Raw genomic sequence first — 16,418 nt, forward strand, 5'->3', positions numbered from 1 at the left:
TATTTCTAATTGCGTCAATAAAATTTCATTTTTACCATTTCTAAATTGTACAATCCAAAATTATTTTTTAAAAGTAAAAAAATGACTTTTTAATAGTTAACCCAAAGTCTGGATTTCGAAATTCATTGTCCAAAAGCCAAAAATTACTTCAATTATGTGTAATTATGAAGGTGCAGGAAGAAACAGTTATGTTCATCTTAAAGCACGCAAGAATGTTGCTTTTGGTAAGGTTACAGTGCCCCCATCATTTCTGATATTTCTAATTGCCTCAATAAAATTTAATTTTTACCATTTCTAAATTGTACAATTCAAAATTAAATTTTAAAATTAAAAAAAATGACTTTTTAATAGTGTAACCCAAAGTCTGGATTTCGAAATTCATTGTCCAAAGGCCAAAAATTACTTCAATGATGTGTAATTATGAAGGTGCAGGAAGAAACAGTTATGTTCATCTTCAAGCACGCAAGAATGTTGCTTTTGGGAAGAGGTTTTTGCACTGTCATCTAAACATCGCTTGACACACACCAGATGTTATTAGAATCGTATAAATCAGAAAATAAAATATGAAACGGTTTTCAACCCAATGAATGAAACGGTAATTTGTAGTCATTCTCTTATTCCTGGTAGCAGCGTCATATGGCCATCAAGGAAAAACCACGAGTAATGGTAGCATTCAACGAAAATTCCATAAAATACACCGTATCCTGTGCAGGGATATAAATTTTAAAGAGAGACACTTCAAATTAGGCTCCTACCATTGAAGATCAGAGGAACTGAACGGCCAAATGTATGCTTCTAACCCTTGGAAAGTTGCTAGAACGTGTGGCCATGACCATAAACAGTTGAATAACTTTAAAAAGAAAAGTATTGTTAAAAGAATCAATACAAATAATCTGTGTATCTGTTTATTTTAACAGTGCACTCCCAGTGTAGCAGAAAAAACCCTCTGCATTTTGCTCTAGGATCCCCAGCAAAAAATCATCTTGTGTATTTGTTTATTTTAACTGTGTTCTCCCAGTATTGCAGCAAAAACCCTCTGCATTTCCACTCTAGGATCCTCAGCAAGTCCTGAACTTGTACGCCAGGCAATATGTTCATCAGGTCTAACTAAAATCGCCCCTCTGCTCGTCATGTTACACATATCCCACCAATTTGAAGTGGATGACTGAGCTTCAATAACATCTGCATAATTCTTCCAAGGTGATAATGATGTTTCACTTCCTTTCTCAAGTCCTTCAACAGAATCGGTAGACCAAAAAATACACACTTTCAGAGAAATTTCTTGTTCCTCAGCCACCTTGAATGCTTCACGAGCTAGATGATAAGATTCCTCCACAGGTGCGATGATGAGAACGAATTCAACTTTATCCCCTGACACAAGATCCAGTGTAGAAATAGTCTCCTACAAAACATCCTTACACTTTAACAAAAGAAGAAACTTGGCGTTTTAATCAGTAAACATCCAGTAGCTAAATCTGAATAACTATAAAATGAAAATTCAAAATTTTAAGGGAGGCAAAAAATAGTTTATTTAAGGTGAAAATTACTAATAATTAGTTTTTAAATAAAAGTAAATAATAATGTCTACTGGAAGGAAGACAAAAGAACTCTCTAATCATTTACATTAGGATGAATAGTCATGGATAATATATGTAGACAGTGCCACAAACCTCACATAACGGGTTTACTTTCACAAACATATGAGGCAATCTTGATCCTGGCTGGGCTGAAGGGGTGTAGTCCCTCCGACGCCCTGTTAGTACTTCTGGGGGACCCTCAATGTCATTACTCTCAGGCACAAGTGCTCCTTGTAGGTACCTAAGTTCAACAGCTGAGTTATACGTCCATCAAATGGATATTTTATAAATGATTCTCTAATAATAAAATTGATCCAACTGACTAATATGAACAAAACCTTATAAATAAATGAACAGATAGAGTTAGAGGAATATGTGAATAGAGGTATATAGCTCAATAATACAAAATGTGGAAACTAATTATTCACAGTGATACCTAAAACCAAGATCTTCAGCAGGGAACTGAAGTTGAAGGCTTTTTCCTTCTTCAAATATATGTTTTAGCTTAGCCAACCTTGAGGATCCAAGAGGGTTACTTTCATTTAGGACAAATTCTGAGACCTGTGCACGACCGATTCCAAAAATTCCATCCAAAGCTACCTTCTGAAGTCCGGATGGTAAGATGGAACCAATCCCATTAACAATAAATTGATGTACTGCAATTAAATGAGGACAAACAGTTAAATTTCAGTTCATTAGCAATGGAAGTGTTGAGCATCGTTCTTTGTAAGATTAACAGATTGATGATGAAGAAAACAACAGAAAATCATTAAATACGGTGATTATAAGTACCTGTATTTGCAATAGTTGGATCAAGACCAAGTGCAGCAGGAACAGACATGGCAGCTTTATAGTTTTCTAGACTTAATCTTGTATTGAATAAAGCAATCTGGCAATAATAGACAGCAACCAATTTCAATCAGTTTATCTAACGTAAAAAATTATACACATTCAAAAAAATGTAACAGGAGATAAAAGCACTACCGGTTTACGTTCGATTTCATAGGTATTTAACATTGAAGTTGGGGCAATACCCTTAATCACAGAAGCAATTTTCCAGGCAAGATTATGAGCATCCTGAATGCCTGTATTCATTCCTGGCATATCACATCAATATACTATGTCAAATTGCTTCATCTAAACTGCATCAACAAAAAAGAGTTTGAATCCAAAAGCTGTGATATGCCACTTGTTATGGTTAACCACATATTTGCTAGTGTACTTTATTCAGTAACTTTAAAAATAATATACAGGACTACTGCTACAAATATTTTTTGAAACAAACATTATAAAAAATATCCACATACTGACTTTAAACAAGTACATATCATGTGGTTAATTCATCCTGAGTACATGGATATGTCTTAGCTTCGTTGAAGCCCCAATAGCACACATCTAACTAGTATTCACTTGAGACACTAGATATTTACAGCATGTTTATTATTCAACTTTTCAATTATTGATTTCCTTTCCCATATTGGATTGGATTCCTCTTCTTTTCCTTAGGTGTATTTGAGGGTGGAGGAGTTTGTATGGTAAAGAGAAGGGTCAATTTTTCATTTCTAAATTTGGAGAATTATTAAATATTTATACCAAAAATTAAGGTATGTTTTTAGAAGGGCACATGACAATCTCTAATTTTAAAAACATTGTGAAATATGGAAAAATGACAACACCATGCCCATAAAAAGAAAGTCTTACAATTTGAACTTAGAGTCTAATTTAATTTCACAAAACCTGCTTGTAAGATGAAAGTTATCCAAGCCTTATAATACTAGTTAAGCTATATCCCTACCCTTTTAAGCCAAAGGCATAAGGAAGGTGTTAGGAATTTGCCTTAACTGTGGTCACTCCTACCTGGCCTCTATAACTAGACATATGACTTAAGTAGAGCTCAGAAAGCATGAACACTCATCACCTTATAAAGCAGTTTTGTACTTTGATGGGTTTGAGTTAAGCCATAAGCCTAAATTCAAAGAAAAAGATACAAGCAAGTTCTGCAAATGAAACATGAATCTGTCTCTTGATGTGACACTATCATGCTCCTAAGAAAAAAACAGGAAAAGTTCAGATTCTGCCCCATTTTGCATGGACCAAAGGTAATATTAATACAGATTACTTTTACTTATACCATTAGACATCTACTATCTGCAATGAAGATAAAGCAACTAACCAAATCCACCAGCAGGAGGAAAACGATGAGCGGCATCACCGGCAAGTAATATACGGTTGCCTCTACATATAAACCTCTCAGCAACTTCAGCATGCATGATCCATGGTTTTATATCTATTACATCTACATCTCCAAACTCTCGACCAACAAGTTTGCTGATCAATTTCTCACATGCCTACTATAAATCAAATATTACTTAGATAAACGTCTTATGCTTAATCATATCAAAAGGAATGAATAATATCATGCATGTTAGTTTTTTACTTTATATGCATACTACAACATATTGCTGTCCTCCTACAAATTCTAAATTTTAATGTCAAGACAGAAATTTTATCTATTATATTATGATTATGACAAATTTATTGAAAAAAGGGTATAAACCATCTTTGATGGGTGAATGATACCTTTGGACTGAAATCCTCAATTGTTTGCTGAGGTGGATAAAAGGGTATCTGCAATCATATAATTTGAATCATATATTTGATTCACAATAAATCAGTTGAAAACAATAGTGACATTTTTACAATTACTATAAAGCCTATCATACCCATATGGCACAATATCCATATCTCACGGGTGGATCTTAGTGAAGGCTATAGATGGAAGATTGGGGATGAATCTAACATAAAGGTTTGGGCTGAACCGTGGGTGAGGATGAGGATAGGCTTGGGAAGGCTTGATGATCCACTCCAAGATAGTGAATACTTAATTGTCAAAGACATTATGAACAGGGAGCAGAAAGTATTGGATGAAAATGTGATACAAGTTCTGTTTGACAAAGATGAAAAGAAAGGATGTGTTGAACACACACTGTACAAGTTGGTCAGGGAGGATGCAAGGATTGGGCTTGGGAGAACGATGGAAATTACATTGTTAAGAGCGCATATAACCTGTTCCAGGAAAAAGGGTTGAAGCCACTCATCTGCAAGTGGATGGGAATTGGATGACTATTTGGGATATGAAAATACCACCTAGGAGCAAGGTGTTTCTCTGGAGACTATCCAGGAATGTTATCCCTACCCGCATGGGCCTTAAAGATAAAGACGTCAAGTGTCCTGCTATCTGTCCTGTTTGTGAGGCAGGGCTTGAAAACCCTTGCCACCTGTTCTTTTGTTGCTGGGAGAGCCACGATTGATGAAAAAAAAAAAAGAACAACTGTCATGTGGGATTGTATCAGTGCTGCTGTAATGCCCAGCGGTCTACAGCAGATATTGTGTTTCACATTCTGGATAGATTCAACCTTGAGCAACAAGCTATATTCAGAAATGAAATGTGGGAAAGAAAGAGCAATCCGGATTTTCAAGTAATCTATATGGGAAATCAATTTCTGCCTGAATGAAATCAAGCACTTGCAAAGGCAGACAACAGAATTGCCCTGCAAATTGTGCAATGGTGTCCCCCAGGCCAAGGGATCATAAAATGTAATATTGACGAGCGTTCAATGAGAGACAGGGGATCAGTAGTTGGGGCATGTGCTGTAGAAATGAGAGACAAGCTCAACATTCATCATCACACTCTTACTTGTATTTACATTTTGATCATTAACGATATGAGAAGTACAGATTCTGTCAGAAATAAAGCATAACATACCTGCAATACAAATTCCCCTTGCCTGAGATCATGCGCAACAAGGACCCCGATAGCTTCAGTGTTGAAGATAAAAAAAAGCATACCAGGATTTTCCTCAAGCAAAAACTGGCCAAGGTCTCTGCTAAAGAAATGGACACTGACAAGTTTTTGCAAGTCCTTCTCACCTCTCATTTCTATTCCTACAAGCTTTCTTACAGTACTACCTGCACCATCTGTGCCAATAAGGATGTTACAGTGAATATTCTGTTCTACACGCTTCCCCTTAATGACAGAAGACGCAGTTACTGTTATAAAATCATCACTGGCATCAATGGATACACACTCGTGGCCCATCATTATTTTCTGTTCACAAGACTGTTCATTCCCTTCCAAGCTTTCAGGTGTACATATTTGAAAGCCTAGATTTTGAAGTTGCTTGAATAGTAACATAGTTAGCTTGTACTGTGAGAAGTGTGAAACGGAGACTGGGCTGACAACATGCTCAAGATCTGATAACAAGTAAAAGATATATGAATATTCTAAAGCTCAATATTGACAAAAATGAACAAATCATGCAGTCTGTTTGTTGATATACCGCATATTTTGAATGCCACATTATCAAAACTATACTGAAAATATATATCTCCCTATTGCTATGACACCAGAAATCGACTCTCATAAACTATGGAATAGCACCTTGAGGTTGAATGTGATCTACAGATCCAAGAATTGAACCAGAGAGGGAAGTACAATATATAAATTTCCTCCATAAATCTACTGGTGGTTGAGACCTTTGAATCTCTTCAACAAGGCCATCAATTTTGCGGAATATCTAAAATTGCACCACTGATCAAAGTAAATCACAATGCTCTTTTGGAAATAAAATAATTTATCAGAGAAATTTTTAACCTCCATGGATCGATTGTTGATAAAGTGTGCTTGAGGATGTTTAGAAAATGCCTTGTTTCTCTCCAAAACTGTGCAATTAACACCTATAAGAAAAAAGAGATACAAAAATCATGAGCAAATATCAACTTGAATTAAAGCATAGGAGTAATTGTATAAACAGAGGATTAACATGTATTGGAGCTAATTGTCAAACCTACTATTAATATCTTATGTAAATAAGTAGTCGATACTACTATCACATACAAACATGTAAGTATTTCATGTAAGCAATTAGATAAAATATATACAATGCGCTGAAATTGCATAATTTTTAAAAACTCAAGAATCAAATCTGCAATTAAAATTTTATAAGGACAAAAACTGCATATTCATAAGACTACAGGGATCAAAAGTGGATTTAAACGAAAAAAATACATGAACAAGAACAGTTTCCTAACACGCACTTTAATGTCAGATTTACGACAATAGAATCCAAAACATGCAGTTGTATCAATCAATAGGAATGCCTTTACCATATAGAGTCTACCTAATTTTGTGAGAAGAATAGAGAGAACAAGACCCACAGGTCCAGCGCCAATGATCAGAACTGGATGCACCACATCATTGCCATTAGGAACTCCCTCCTTTGAGAATCCTCTCCTTTGCATATGCTGAAGTGCGTAAAGTCTAATTCGAGTTTTGTCCCTAAAGGGGTAAGCATACCGTCTTATAAGCCTTAGAAACCCCATGACACTACAATTTAAAAGCCGGGCTCAATTGTTCTCCAAGAACAACAAGACTCAAGGCTTAAAAGTAATCTGGAAAAAGAATAGCAGAAGAATCATGAACAAGCTAAAGTAAAAACCTCACTACTACCACAAGCTATCATCATAATAATCACGACATTAAACGAAACAGTTCACGTCATTATTTGAATCACGAGGGTACTTGTAACAGCACTGAAAATGAAAGTAAAAGACAATTGAGCTACCAAGTTTCCAATGAAACATTGTCAACACACAACACTCAGATTTTCTATGATTCAGACATTGTATCAAACATGTTATGGAAGCTATAGAGCCAAGCAATTTGACTACCTTACTCCTTTCTCACAAGACCACGTGTTTACCCCTTTTCGGTTTTCGCTGCTTTGTAAATTGGAGAAGGGTAACCAAAATGTAGAGAAAAGTTGATTACACCGTTTTCCAAACTTGTTTAATAGTTTTCTGACATTCTTTAACAAAAAAAGTTATTAAATTCTACAATAATTTGTTACAAGTTGAATGAGTAACAATTTATGATTGAATGAATAAAAGTAACCAGGTATGTAAGACTATAAAACCTTTTTGTATTTTGATTTTGAAATGACATTTTTATTTATTCACTGGGGGATTTGTTAAGAAAGTCTAATAACAGAATTTAGAATTATGGTGAGGAGTGTCTCATTAATACATTTTATTTCTTTTAAAGCTGAACACCTTTAAATAATAAGATTTACACTAAATTGATTTAATAATCATTTTTTAAAATAAAATAACATGTTATTAACTTTTATAAAATCGATTACTATATTTTAATGCATTGTTATTATTTAATTTTATTTCTAGTTCCTAAATTTAGACTACAAATTTTGATTCCAAATTTCTTTTATGAAATGAGTTTTCCTCCTTTTTTTAAGTCCGAGAATTAGGAATGGTAAAGTGTATTTTGATTCACGGTCCAATATCAATTCACCCAAAATTTGATAGGTCATATTGATATTTTTAACCCACTAATTTACTTTGGTCTATCAACTTTTTTTAAATTAAAAAAATAATTCAAAAGATTAATTTTTCATATCATATTATTTAAATAATACAAATATATAATAATATTTTAAATTAAATTATTAACGTTTAGAATTTCAAATTCAATTATTAATTACAATAAAATAATTTAACATGTAAAAAAAAGTTATTTTAAATTATATCATCATATTAATCAATTAAAAACATAACAAAAATTTGATGTGTTATATATATATATATATATATATATATATATATATATATATATATATATAATTATAGAAACACAAAAATTAAAAGAAGTTAACATATGGATTCAGAGACTATTCTACCTATCCTACTAAAGTGGACCAACCCACATATCTCATTTTTAGGGGGTCAATGGTCAAAACTGACCAAAATGACTATCCATACCAAGTATAGAAGTTTCTCAAAACACAAACTAAATTGAATAAAATTTTATTAAATTTTCAAATAAACGAAACAAATAAAAAATAATGGAATCTAAACCTCAAACAATCAAAAATAATTATTCATGGAAACAAGTAATTATTTCAACCACTTGAACAAGTGTAGAAACCTCAAACAATCGAAAATAAAAATAATGGAATCTAAACCTCGTATAAGTTAAAACATCAATACCACCGCTCCCTCCCCCGGCGGGACATTTCAAGCATGAACAACACTGAACATTTTGATTGTGTTGATAAAGTTAGTTTTACTAATAAGCTCAACAATAACCTTAAAATTTGGATTTTTGACAAATGGTACCGCAAATCGAATGTGCTCCTCCATAAAAACCAACACACCATTTTCTCTTTGCAAGAGTGAGCATTAAAATAACCACAAGTGCTGGTTTTAGTCATTTCAGACTTAAAATAATAATTTACTAAAATCATGCCATTGGTTATGAGTTTGTAGGGACACAGTAATTTGTCCGATCAAATAATTAAAAAATATTTTCGCCTGTCCCAAATGAAAGTTCTAGATGCAATCATGCACCTAAAGTGAAAGAACCAAAAAAATTTATTGATTTTGAATATCTATCAGCATGATAATGTTCATGCTTACTTAATGGTTCTTTGAATAAAATTGTGGATTGCACACGCACTTTGAGTTTAAAAGAGGAAGTAATTTCTTGAAAGAGGAATAGTCTTGGCTGCAGTGCAGGTGAGAACCTCTCCATCTGCTGTAACTGTGTATGTTTCGGGATCCACAGTGATTTCTGGAAGAGCATTATTCAGTTTCATGTCGAGCTTGGTGAGTTTCCTTACATTTTCCACAGCTTCCACTCTCTTGTTAAGTCCATACAAAGCTTTTACCCCATTGGCCAAAGCTACCTGCGTGTGACAGAACAACATGTGATGTGAATTTTGAAGAGAAACGAAACAAACCCGCATAGGTCTCATGTTGTTTATGCACAAATCCATGAAAGAGAAAGAGGGGGGTGATACTTGCCTTGTTCACAAAAGCAATGGAGTGTGCACTACCAGCCTTGCCAAATGCACCAAACATAGGTCTCATAAACACCTACAACAGTTTGTTTCCTAGTTTAGTTGAAGAACTTCTATTTATAGATTGATAAAATTAACTTTTTTATAACTTTACAGAAGTGTGATTTATATTACTGGTTCAGGTGTTGGAATGCTTGCATTTGGGTCACCCATGTTAGAATATGCAACCTCACCACCTTTGATCACCATTTCTGGTTTTGCTCCAAAAAATGACGGCTTCCATAGTACAAGATCAGCTAACTTTCCCACCTGCAAAACTGGACCTAAATGAGGGGCAAGATGATAATAATACTATTATAAGGATCAGGTTTATAGCATAGCCAAGTTGATATAACAATTTGATGTAGATAACTATGAGAACAAAAAAAGAGTGTAGTATTTAGATGCACAATAGAAAGCTATCAGTTTTCTTGGAAAATTCATGTTCAAATCGATAAAGCACTATGCATTCAAACATCATACCTCAACTGAACCAACATATTGCGAGAAACCATTTGCTATAGCTGGGTTTATAGTGTACTTTGCAATGTAACGTTTGATCCGAACGTTGTCATTCTGTTCACCAGGTTGCAGTGGTCCTCTATGTGACTTCATTTTATCCGCAGTTTGCCAAGTTCTGCATATCACCTAAGCAACAAAATGATTCAACAGTATGATTTATCTATTTTATGAATATACTGTGAAAATTCAGGGGTGTCATATTAACAACTGTAAGAAACGAGTGCATTGTTCCACAGACACTTTCTGCACAAAAACAGTAACAGAGACCTGAAACCAAATTGAGAGAACTTTCACTCGTTTACTGGATTTAATTTGCCATCATCAACAATCATTCTGTTTCATTTTTCATAATTAATGAGCACAACTAAGTTAAGGAATGACCTCTCCAATTCGACCCATAGCCTGTGAATCAGAAGATATAATGCTAATTGCGCCCATATCATGCAAAATATCTTCAGCAGCAATTGTTTCAGCCCTTATTCTTGAATCTGCAAAAGCTACATCTTCTGGAATATCCTTATCAAGATGATGGCACACCATCTGTATACATCATCATCATGAGTGTAAATTAAGGAACGAATACACTATTAGATCTGTGATTTATTTCATACCAACATATCATGATGCTCATCTATGGTATTAGACGTATAAGGGCGCGTTGGATTTGTCGAAGATGGCAGAACATTCTTCACACCACATACTTTTATGATATCTGGAGCATGGCCACCACCTGCACCTTCACTGCCAATAAAATGTTCGAGGAAAATCCAGAATCAGCCAACTTAGACTGGTAAGCATATCCAAAAATATCTTTAAGTTAACACATACCTGTGATAAGCATGAATAGTTCTTCCTTTAAATGCAGCAATAGTATGTTCCACAAAACCAGATTCATTTAAGGTGTCAGTGTGTATGTTAACCTGTTATAATACAAGTTCATGATCAAAATCAAAAACAAATAACACAATTAAATAAGTAACTAAGTCAAAGAAATTTGTGCCTGGATATCATATTGTTCTGCAACAGACAAACAAGTGTCTATTGCAGCTGGTGTAGTTCCCCAATCCTCGTGCAGCTTCAATCCCATAGCTCCAGCGCTGATTATGTGATGCAGTTCATCAGGTTTGGCACTGTTCCCCTGAAGAAATAAATGGAGGATTTAATTAACTTCATACATACATCAAAATTTTCTACATAGACAAACAAAAAACTCAGAACAAGCATTATATATATATATGAATAAAACAGAAAGAAAAATAACAGACTTTTCCAGTGAAACCAAAGTTTAAAGGCATGTCATCTGTTGATTGTAGCATCATTTTCATCTGATTTGGAGCTGGTGTACATGTCGTAGCACGTGTTCCATCAGCGGGTCCTGTTCCTCCTCCCACTAATGTTGTGATACCTATATACAATGCAGAAAAGGACTGAATCAAGAAGTGTGTTTGTAAAATAAGAAATTTGGTTGTTACTGAAGTTTTAATGCATAAAAATGTGGCATAATCACAACCAAATTGTCTCGAACAAATTGCAAAACTTTCATGAATGCAATGCATTAAATGTTTACTGCACACTCTCAGAATAAATTGCTTCAAGTTTTGAAACTTACCACTTGTTACGGCATCATCTACTAACTGAGGGCATATAAAATGAACATGACAATCTATAGCCCCAGGTGTCAAAATCAAGCCCTCTCCAGCAATAACTTCAGTATTAGCCTAGATATGAGGGGTGTTTTGTAAATTGTAAGTGGTATCACGATAATGAGAAAGGAATTCATTTTGATATCTAGAAGGGAACTTACCCCAATTATCATATTATGAGATACATCATTCATAATGTCTGGATTTCCTGCTTTTCCAATTGAGAAAATCAATCCATTTTTAATACCAATATCTGCTTTGATAATTCCAGTATAATCAATGATCACAGCATTTGTTATGACAGTATCCAAGGAATCCTTAGGTAAATGACCACATGATTGACCCATTCCATCTCTTATGACTTTTCCACCTCCAAAAACACATTCATCACCATACACAACAAAATCTCTTTCAATTTCAGCAAACAAATCGGTATCACCGAGACGGATTTTGTCACCACTTGTAGGACCATACTTGTTGGCATATTCCTCTCGAAGTATAACTGTAGTTAATGAATAGTCTTCTCCAGTAACACCTTCCCTGAGAAGTTCATATTCTGGTGAGAAATCTTCTCAGACATGGAATTGTAACACATTTAAGAGAAGTTATATAATAACCACTTAAAAAAAAAATATCTTAAACCTAGCATTTTCCTCTTCTACGTGCCCAAATCCCCTTGTGGTCACAGCCTCCATGGCTGCAATGCAATTGGAATCATTAACTGGACCATCAGCAATGTTATTACCTCCTCTGATGACTTTGCTACCTCCAATGCTGACAAGTACAACACTTTTACATTCCCCTGGCTGAAAGATTAAATATTTTTCAATTAATCATTTGTAATATAATAATTGATTATAATGCAAAAACTCAATGAACTACACATTAGAAATTACTCTGGTAAATTTGAAAACTGGGATCAACAAAGTAGAATTTCACCTCAAAGCGTGTGGCATTCCCAGCGGCTATGTTGAGGCGCATGCCATACGCTTTCCTTCGATCAAAGGTCAAGTAAGGATTTACTTCAATAAAATGATAGTGGCTTCCAACCTGAAATTTTCAGAAGTGTTGTGAAATGGTTGCTATTTTTAACTTGTTTTTATGTAGGAAAAGGAATCAGCTAATAGATTAGCTGGAATATTTAAAACAAGTAATTTTACTATGTTATATGGAAAAAATGAATTAATCATTTTAAAGCAAAAGAAAAAAAAAATGATAAGGTGCTGCTAGGTGCAACACATAGGCAAACACCTGAATTGGCCTGTCTCCATTGTTGATAACTCTAAGAATTATTGCACGCCTTCCAGGGTTAAGAATCAGATTTTCACCTCTAAATACTATTTGTCCTGGAATTCTATGATCTTCTTCGTTCTCTGTAAACTTGTCAAGTGAAGGTACTGTAAACACAGTTTCCACACAAGAGAAATACAAATGTTAGTTAGAGGCTTCAATTTACAATTTGTGCTTCTGTATGTGAACTTCAAAAATTCTGAAACCACATGATAGAAGATCGCAAAATTTCAATCTGAACATTGTTTCACTATGGATATATAACTCACTAGGATAGGTTATAAATAATGACTCTGATATCATGTTAAGAAGTAAACTTTAAATCTAACTCAATTCCACAAAATCGACTTAATGAGATTTGCGTCCACTTAAATATGAGTTGATACGGGACTTCCAACATAGAGATATACATTAAGATTTTAAGCAAGTTTCTTTTTTAGGGAAAGATTATCCAAAAAAGTTTGAAATCATTTACGTTTGACTACAAAGTAGAGACATACCCGGAAGAAAAGAACCAAACAATGCTAGTTCAAGGTTTCCATTCTCGCAAGCGATTGGGTCATGAATGGTCACTAACTTAGTCCCATCACGAAAGGTGGCTTCAACCTACATTGAATTTCACTTAAAAACAGGATGCCAATAACATGTGACAAATTCTTGGTGAGACAACATAATTTATAACAAAAATTGAGCTATATCCTTTTCAAGATTTAATATCCAAAATAGAGGTTAAAGGGGCCATAAAAATAGTTTTTTTGAAAATGAAAAATTATTTTAAAATTATTATTCTTCGCAGGAAACGTTGAAGACCTCTTGTAGTAACAAATTGAATGATTATCTAACTTCATGCAATATGCACAAAACCATTTGGGAAAGTGTTTTGTACGGTATAACTACGTTGCCACAATGACACATACCTGAACACTTTCCACGAGATGTCGAACAGCTGGAAGAACTTGTTTCCTGTTAAAGTATGAGATAAATTTAGGTCTGTTCTAAAATAAAAAAACGGTTCCCAGTTTCTTTTCTAGGGTATTTAAAGAGAAAAAACTATAATCCAGCAAGTGCAAAACAAAAATAAAACACCAGAAAATGAAAAATTAACACAGTACCTTCCCAGAAGTTCTCTCCCAATGGACATTAACTGTGCAACACTCTTCTCACCATCACGAACAAATTCCAAAATCTATGCAACACACAAAAGATATAGTACCATACAAACAAATTAAAATAATTTCTAAAGGATTTTCAGCAGATAGAAAAAAAAGAGAAACTGTGTAACAGATAACCCATATTTTAACTTGGAATTAAAAAAAAAAAAAAAAAAAGAGAAGAAAAATTAAAAGGGTTGAAAATTTACACCAAAGAGGAACAGAAGCAAACCTGTGTTGCTATGAGAGCCACAGTTTCAACATAATTGAGTCTTAAACCACGAGCAAGACGCTTCTGTGCAAGGTAGCCAGCATTGTGAAGGTCTAGTTTCTCGATCTCCCTTGGACTTAGTTTCATTTTTCAGTCTTAAACAGAAGAAAACACAGAAATTAAATAAAAATAAAATCAGAAAAAATTACTGGGTTGTGAATGCTAACTAGAATCATGAACTCGAAGAAACATGTTTATGGATAAGAGCAGCCCAAGTCTTATGGTTCTTACGCCGCACTTCACTTCAAAGTGTAAAACATCACAGTACTATACTAATGTGATCAACAAATTTTTTGTTTGTTTGACGAGGAAGATGCTAATATAGTATTATGTTTTGTCCAAGTGCAATGTGGCATCGGGAATCAGAGTAAAAAGTAATCGACATAAAAGACAAATTTTCTTTTGAAATGCCACTGGTTCAACTCTTTTGAACTTAATTTTTTAGTTATTAAAAATAGGATTAGCGAATCAGATAACTGCCAATAGTTGGTGGGTTATATAATAAGTGGACAGTTTAGTTGGTGGGGGTTTCTCGGGTGTATAACTGTACTTTTTTTCATTTTATTTTTTAGTAATAAATATTTAACTGCTATATGGTTATCACTTTATATGTCTTTTTTTTTTTACTTAAAATATCTCTTCTACTTTTCATATTATTTGATTATCTATTTATATGTGATTTCAATTACATTAGAGTCGTGATATCTCCATCGTGAATCTCAAATTTAATATATAACTTTAACATCATTTACTTATTGAAAACAAATATGGTTACAATTCATAACATCTTATATAACATTCATAACATTGTATATTTTCATTTATATATATATATATATATATATATATATATATATATATATATATATATATATATTCAACTCAAATTAAAGGTTAATAAATTATAATTACAATTAATTATTCATTAACGTATATAAGAGTATCAAAATACAATATATTAATTAAACAAAACAATAAAGTGAGAGATAAATAATATTTGACAATTAAAAAATTATTCTCTTAAAATATATAAAATTTTCTCTCACTCAATAAGCACATGAGTTGCCAAATCAATTAAACGCAATATAATTTGACTATCAACTACTTCGTTCATCCCACCACCAAGTAAGCATATGTTATAATTTGCTCATCTACCAGTATGGATGACAAAACGGGCTAGAGCCCGTGTTAAAAGGAACGGATTGGGTTAAAGAGTTCAATCTGTTAGCCCGTTCTGGCCCATCTTGTCCAGTTCGTTCTGATCTGTTGGTTCGTTTTAAAAAATAAAATTAAATAAAAATAATTAAAAAGATTAATTTTTTACATTATATATTTTAAATGTATGAATATATAATAATATTGTAATTTAAATCATTAACCTCTACAAATTAAGTTTGAATTATTAGTTATAATTGAATAATTTAATATGTAAATTTAATAATTATTTTAACTTATCTAATTAAAAACATTAATTAATCAATTAAAAGTTTAAAAAATATTTTATTTGATTAAATATGACTTTAATAATATTTTATATGTATATATAAACAAATTTAAAAAGTAAAAAATTTGAAAAGAAAATAAAAGACTTTTAAAAAAATATAAAAAAAAAAGAAAAAAAGAAACTGGATGGCTCAGTCCAACCCAACCTGTTAGTCCGACTCGGCCTGTTAGCTCGTCCTATACGGAACGGGTTGTGATTATTGGTCGTTTCTATTTGATGGGCCAGCCTGACCCGATCCGTTTTTGACAGACCACATACGGGTCGGGCTGACCCGTTTTGCCACCCCTGTAGTAAATTTTGGTTAAACTAGAAGTTTGGTCTTGTAAATTCCACCCTTAAATTATAATTTTGTATCATTATATTAATATATATTAAATCTCACTTAAAATAAAATAATTAAATTATTGATATTTTAAAATATTTTGAAAAATACGAATTATATGTGATGATTTTGATCTATATAAATAAGACACGAAAAATTTTATACTAACATTAATTTTGTACATAGGTTATATCATTTTATATGAACTTTGAAAATGAAAACATG

At 33.1% G+C, this 16,418-nt stretch overlaps 2 protein-coding genes across 9 annotated transcripts; both read right to left on the bottom strand.

The window, feature by feature from the left end:
* Positions 1-637: 637 nt before the first annotated feature.
* EMB2421 (FAD/NAD(P)-binding oxidoreductase family protein) lies at positions 638-7,452 on the bottom strand. Of its 5 annotated transcripts, none has more exons than XM_028048841.2 (12): positions 7,308-7,452; positions 6,758-7,028; positions 6,232-6,314; positions 6,019-6,154; positions 5,344-5,831; positions 4,158-4,205; positions 3,751-3,925; positions 2,562-2,674; positions 2,370-2,466; positions 2,014-2,233; positions 1,671-1,818; positions 638-1,402 (listed from the first exon to the last, which is right to left on the bottom strand). In XM_028048841.2, exons 2-12 carry the CDS (start codon positions 6,957-6,959, stop codon positions 1,001-1,003), a joined length of 2,112 nt encoding a protein of 703 aa, XP_027904642.1. In that variant the 5' UTR covers positions 6,960-7,028; positions 7,308-7,452; the 3' UTR covers positions 638-1,000. The 5 variants fall into 5 exon arrangements, with proteins under 5 accessions (XP_027904642.1, XP_085531942.1, XP_027904651.1 ...); XM_085675816.1 differs by having other exon boundaries at positions 6,758-6,915; positions 7,308-7,322; XM_028048850.2 differs by having other exon boundaries at positions 7,202-7,310.
* Positions 7,453-9,005: 1,553 nt separating this feature from the next.
* On the bottom strand, positions 9,006-14,741 carry URE (urease). Of its 4 annotated transcripts, none has more exons than XM_028085190.2 (19): positions 14,599-14,741; positions 14,329-14,462; positions 14,058-14,131; positions 13,863-13,908; positions 13,446-13,551; positions 12,907-13,052; positions 12,595-12,705; positions 12,298-12,461; positions 11,817-12,195; positions 11,622-11,730; positions 11,278-11,417; positions 11,013-11,150; positions 10,841-10,932; positions 10,624-10,753; positions 10,394-10,552; positions 9,974-10,138; positions 9,626-9,760; positions 9,456-9,527; positions 9,006-9,337 (listed from the first exon to the last, which is right to left on the bottom strand). In XM_028085190.2, exons 2-19 carry the CDS (start codon positions 14,452-14,454, stop codon positions 9,116-9,118), a joined length of 2,514 nt encoding a protein of 837 aa, XP_027940991.1. In that variant the 5' UTR covers positions 14,455-14,462; positions 14,599-14,741; the 3' UTR covers positions 9,006-9,115. The 4 variants fall into 4 exon arrangements, 3 of the variants coding, with proteins under 3 accessions (XP_027940991.1, XP_027940981.1, XP_085531947.1); XM_028085180.2 differs by having other exon boundaries at positions 14,535-14,682; XM_085675821.1 differs by having other exon boundaries at positions 9,006-9,333; positions 9,452-9,527; positions 14,329-14,682.
* Positions 14,742-16,418: the final 1,677 nt, after the last annotated feature.

The sequence above is a fragment of the Vigna unguiculata genome, chromosome 1 (assembly GCF_037176805.1).
Source record: "Vigna unguiculata cultivar grain cowpea cultivar isolate G323 ecotype 2 chromosome 1, ASM3717680v1, whole genome shotgun sequence".
NCBI classification, from domain to species: Eukaryota; Viridiplantae; Streptophyta; class Magnoliopsida; order Fabales; family Fabaceae; genus Vigna; species Vigna unguiculata.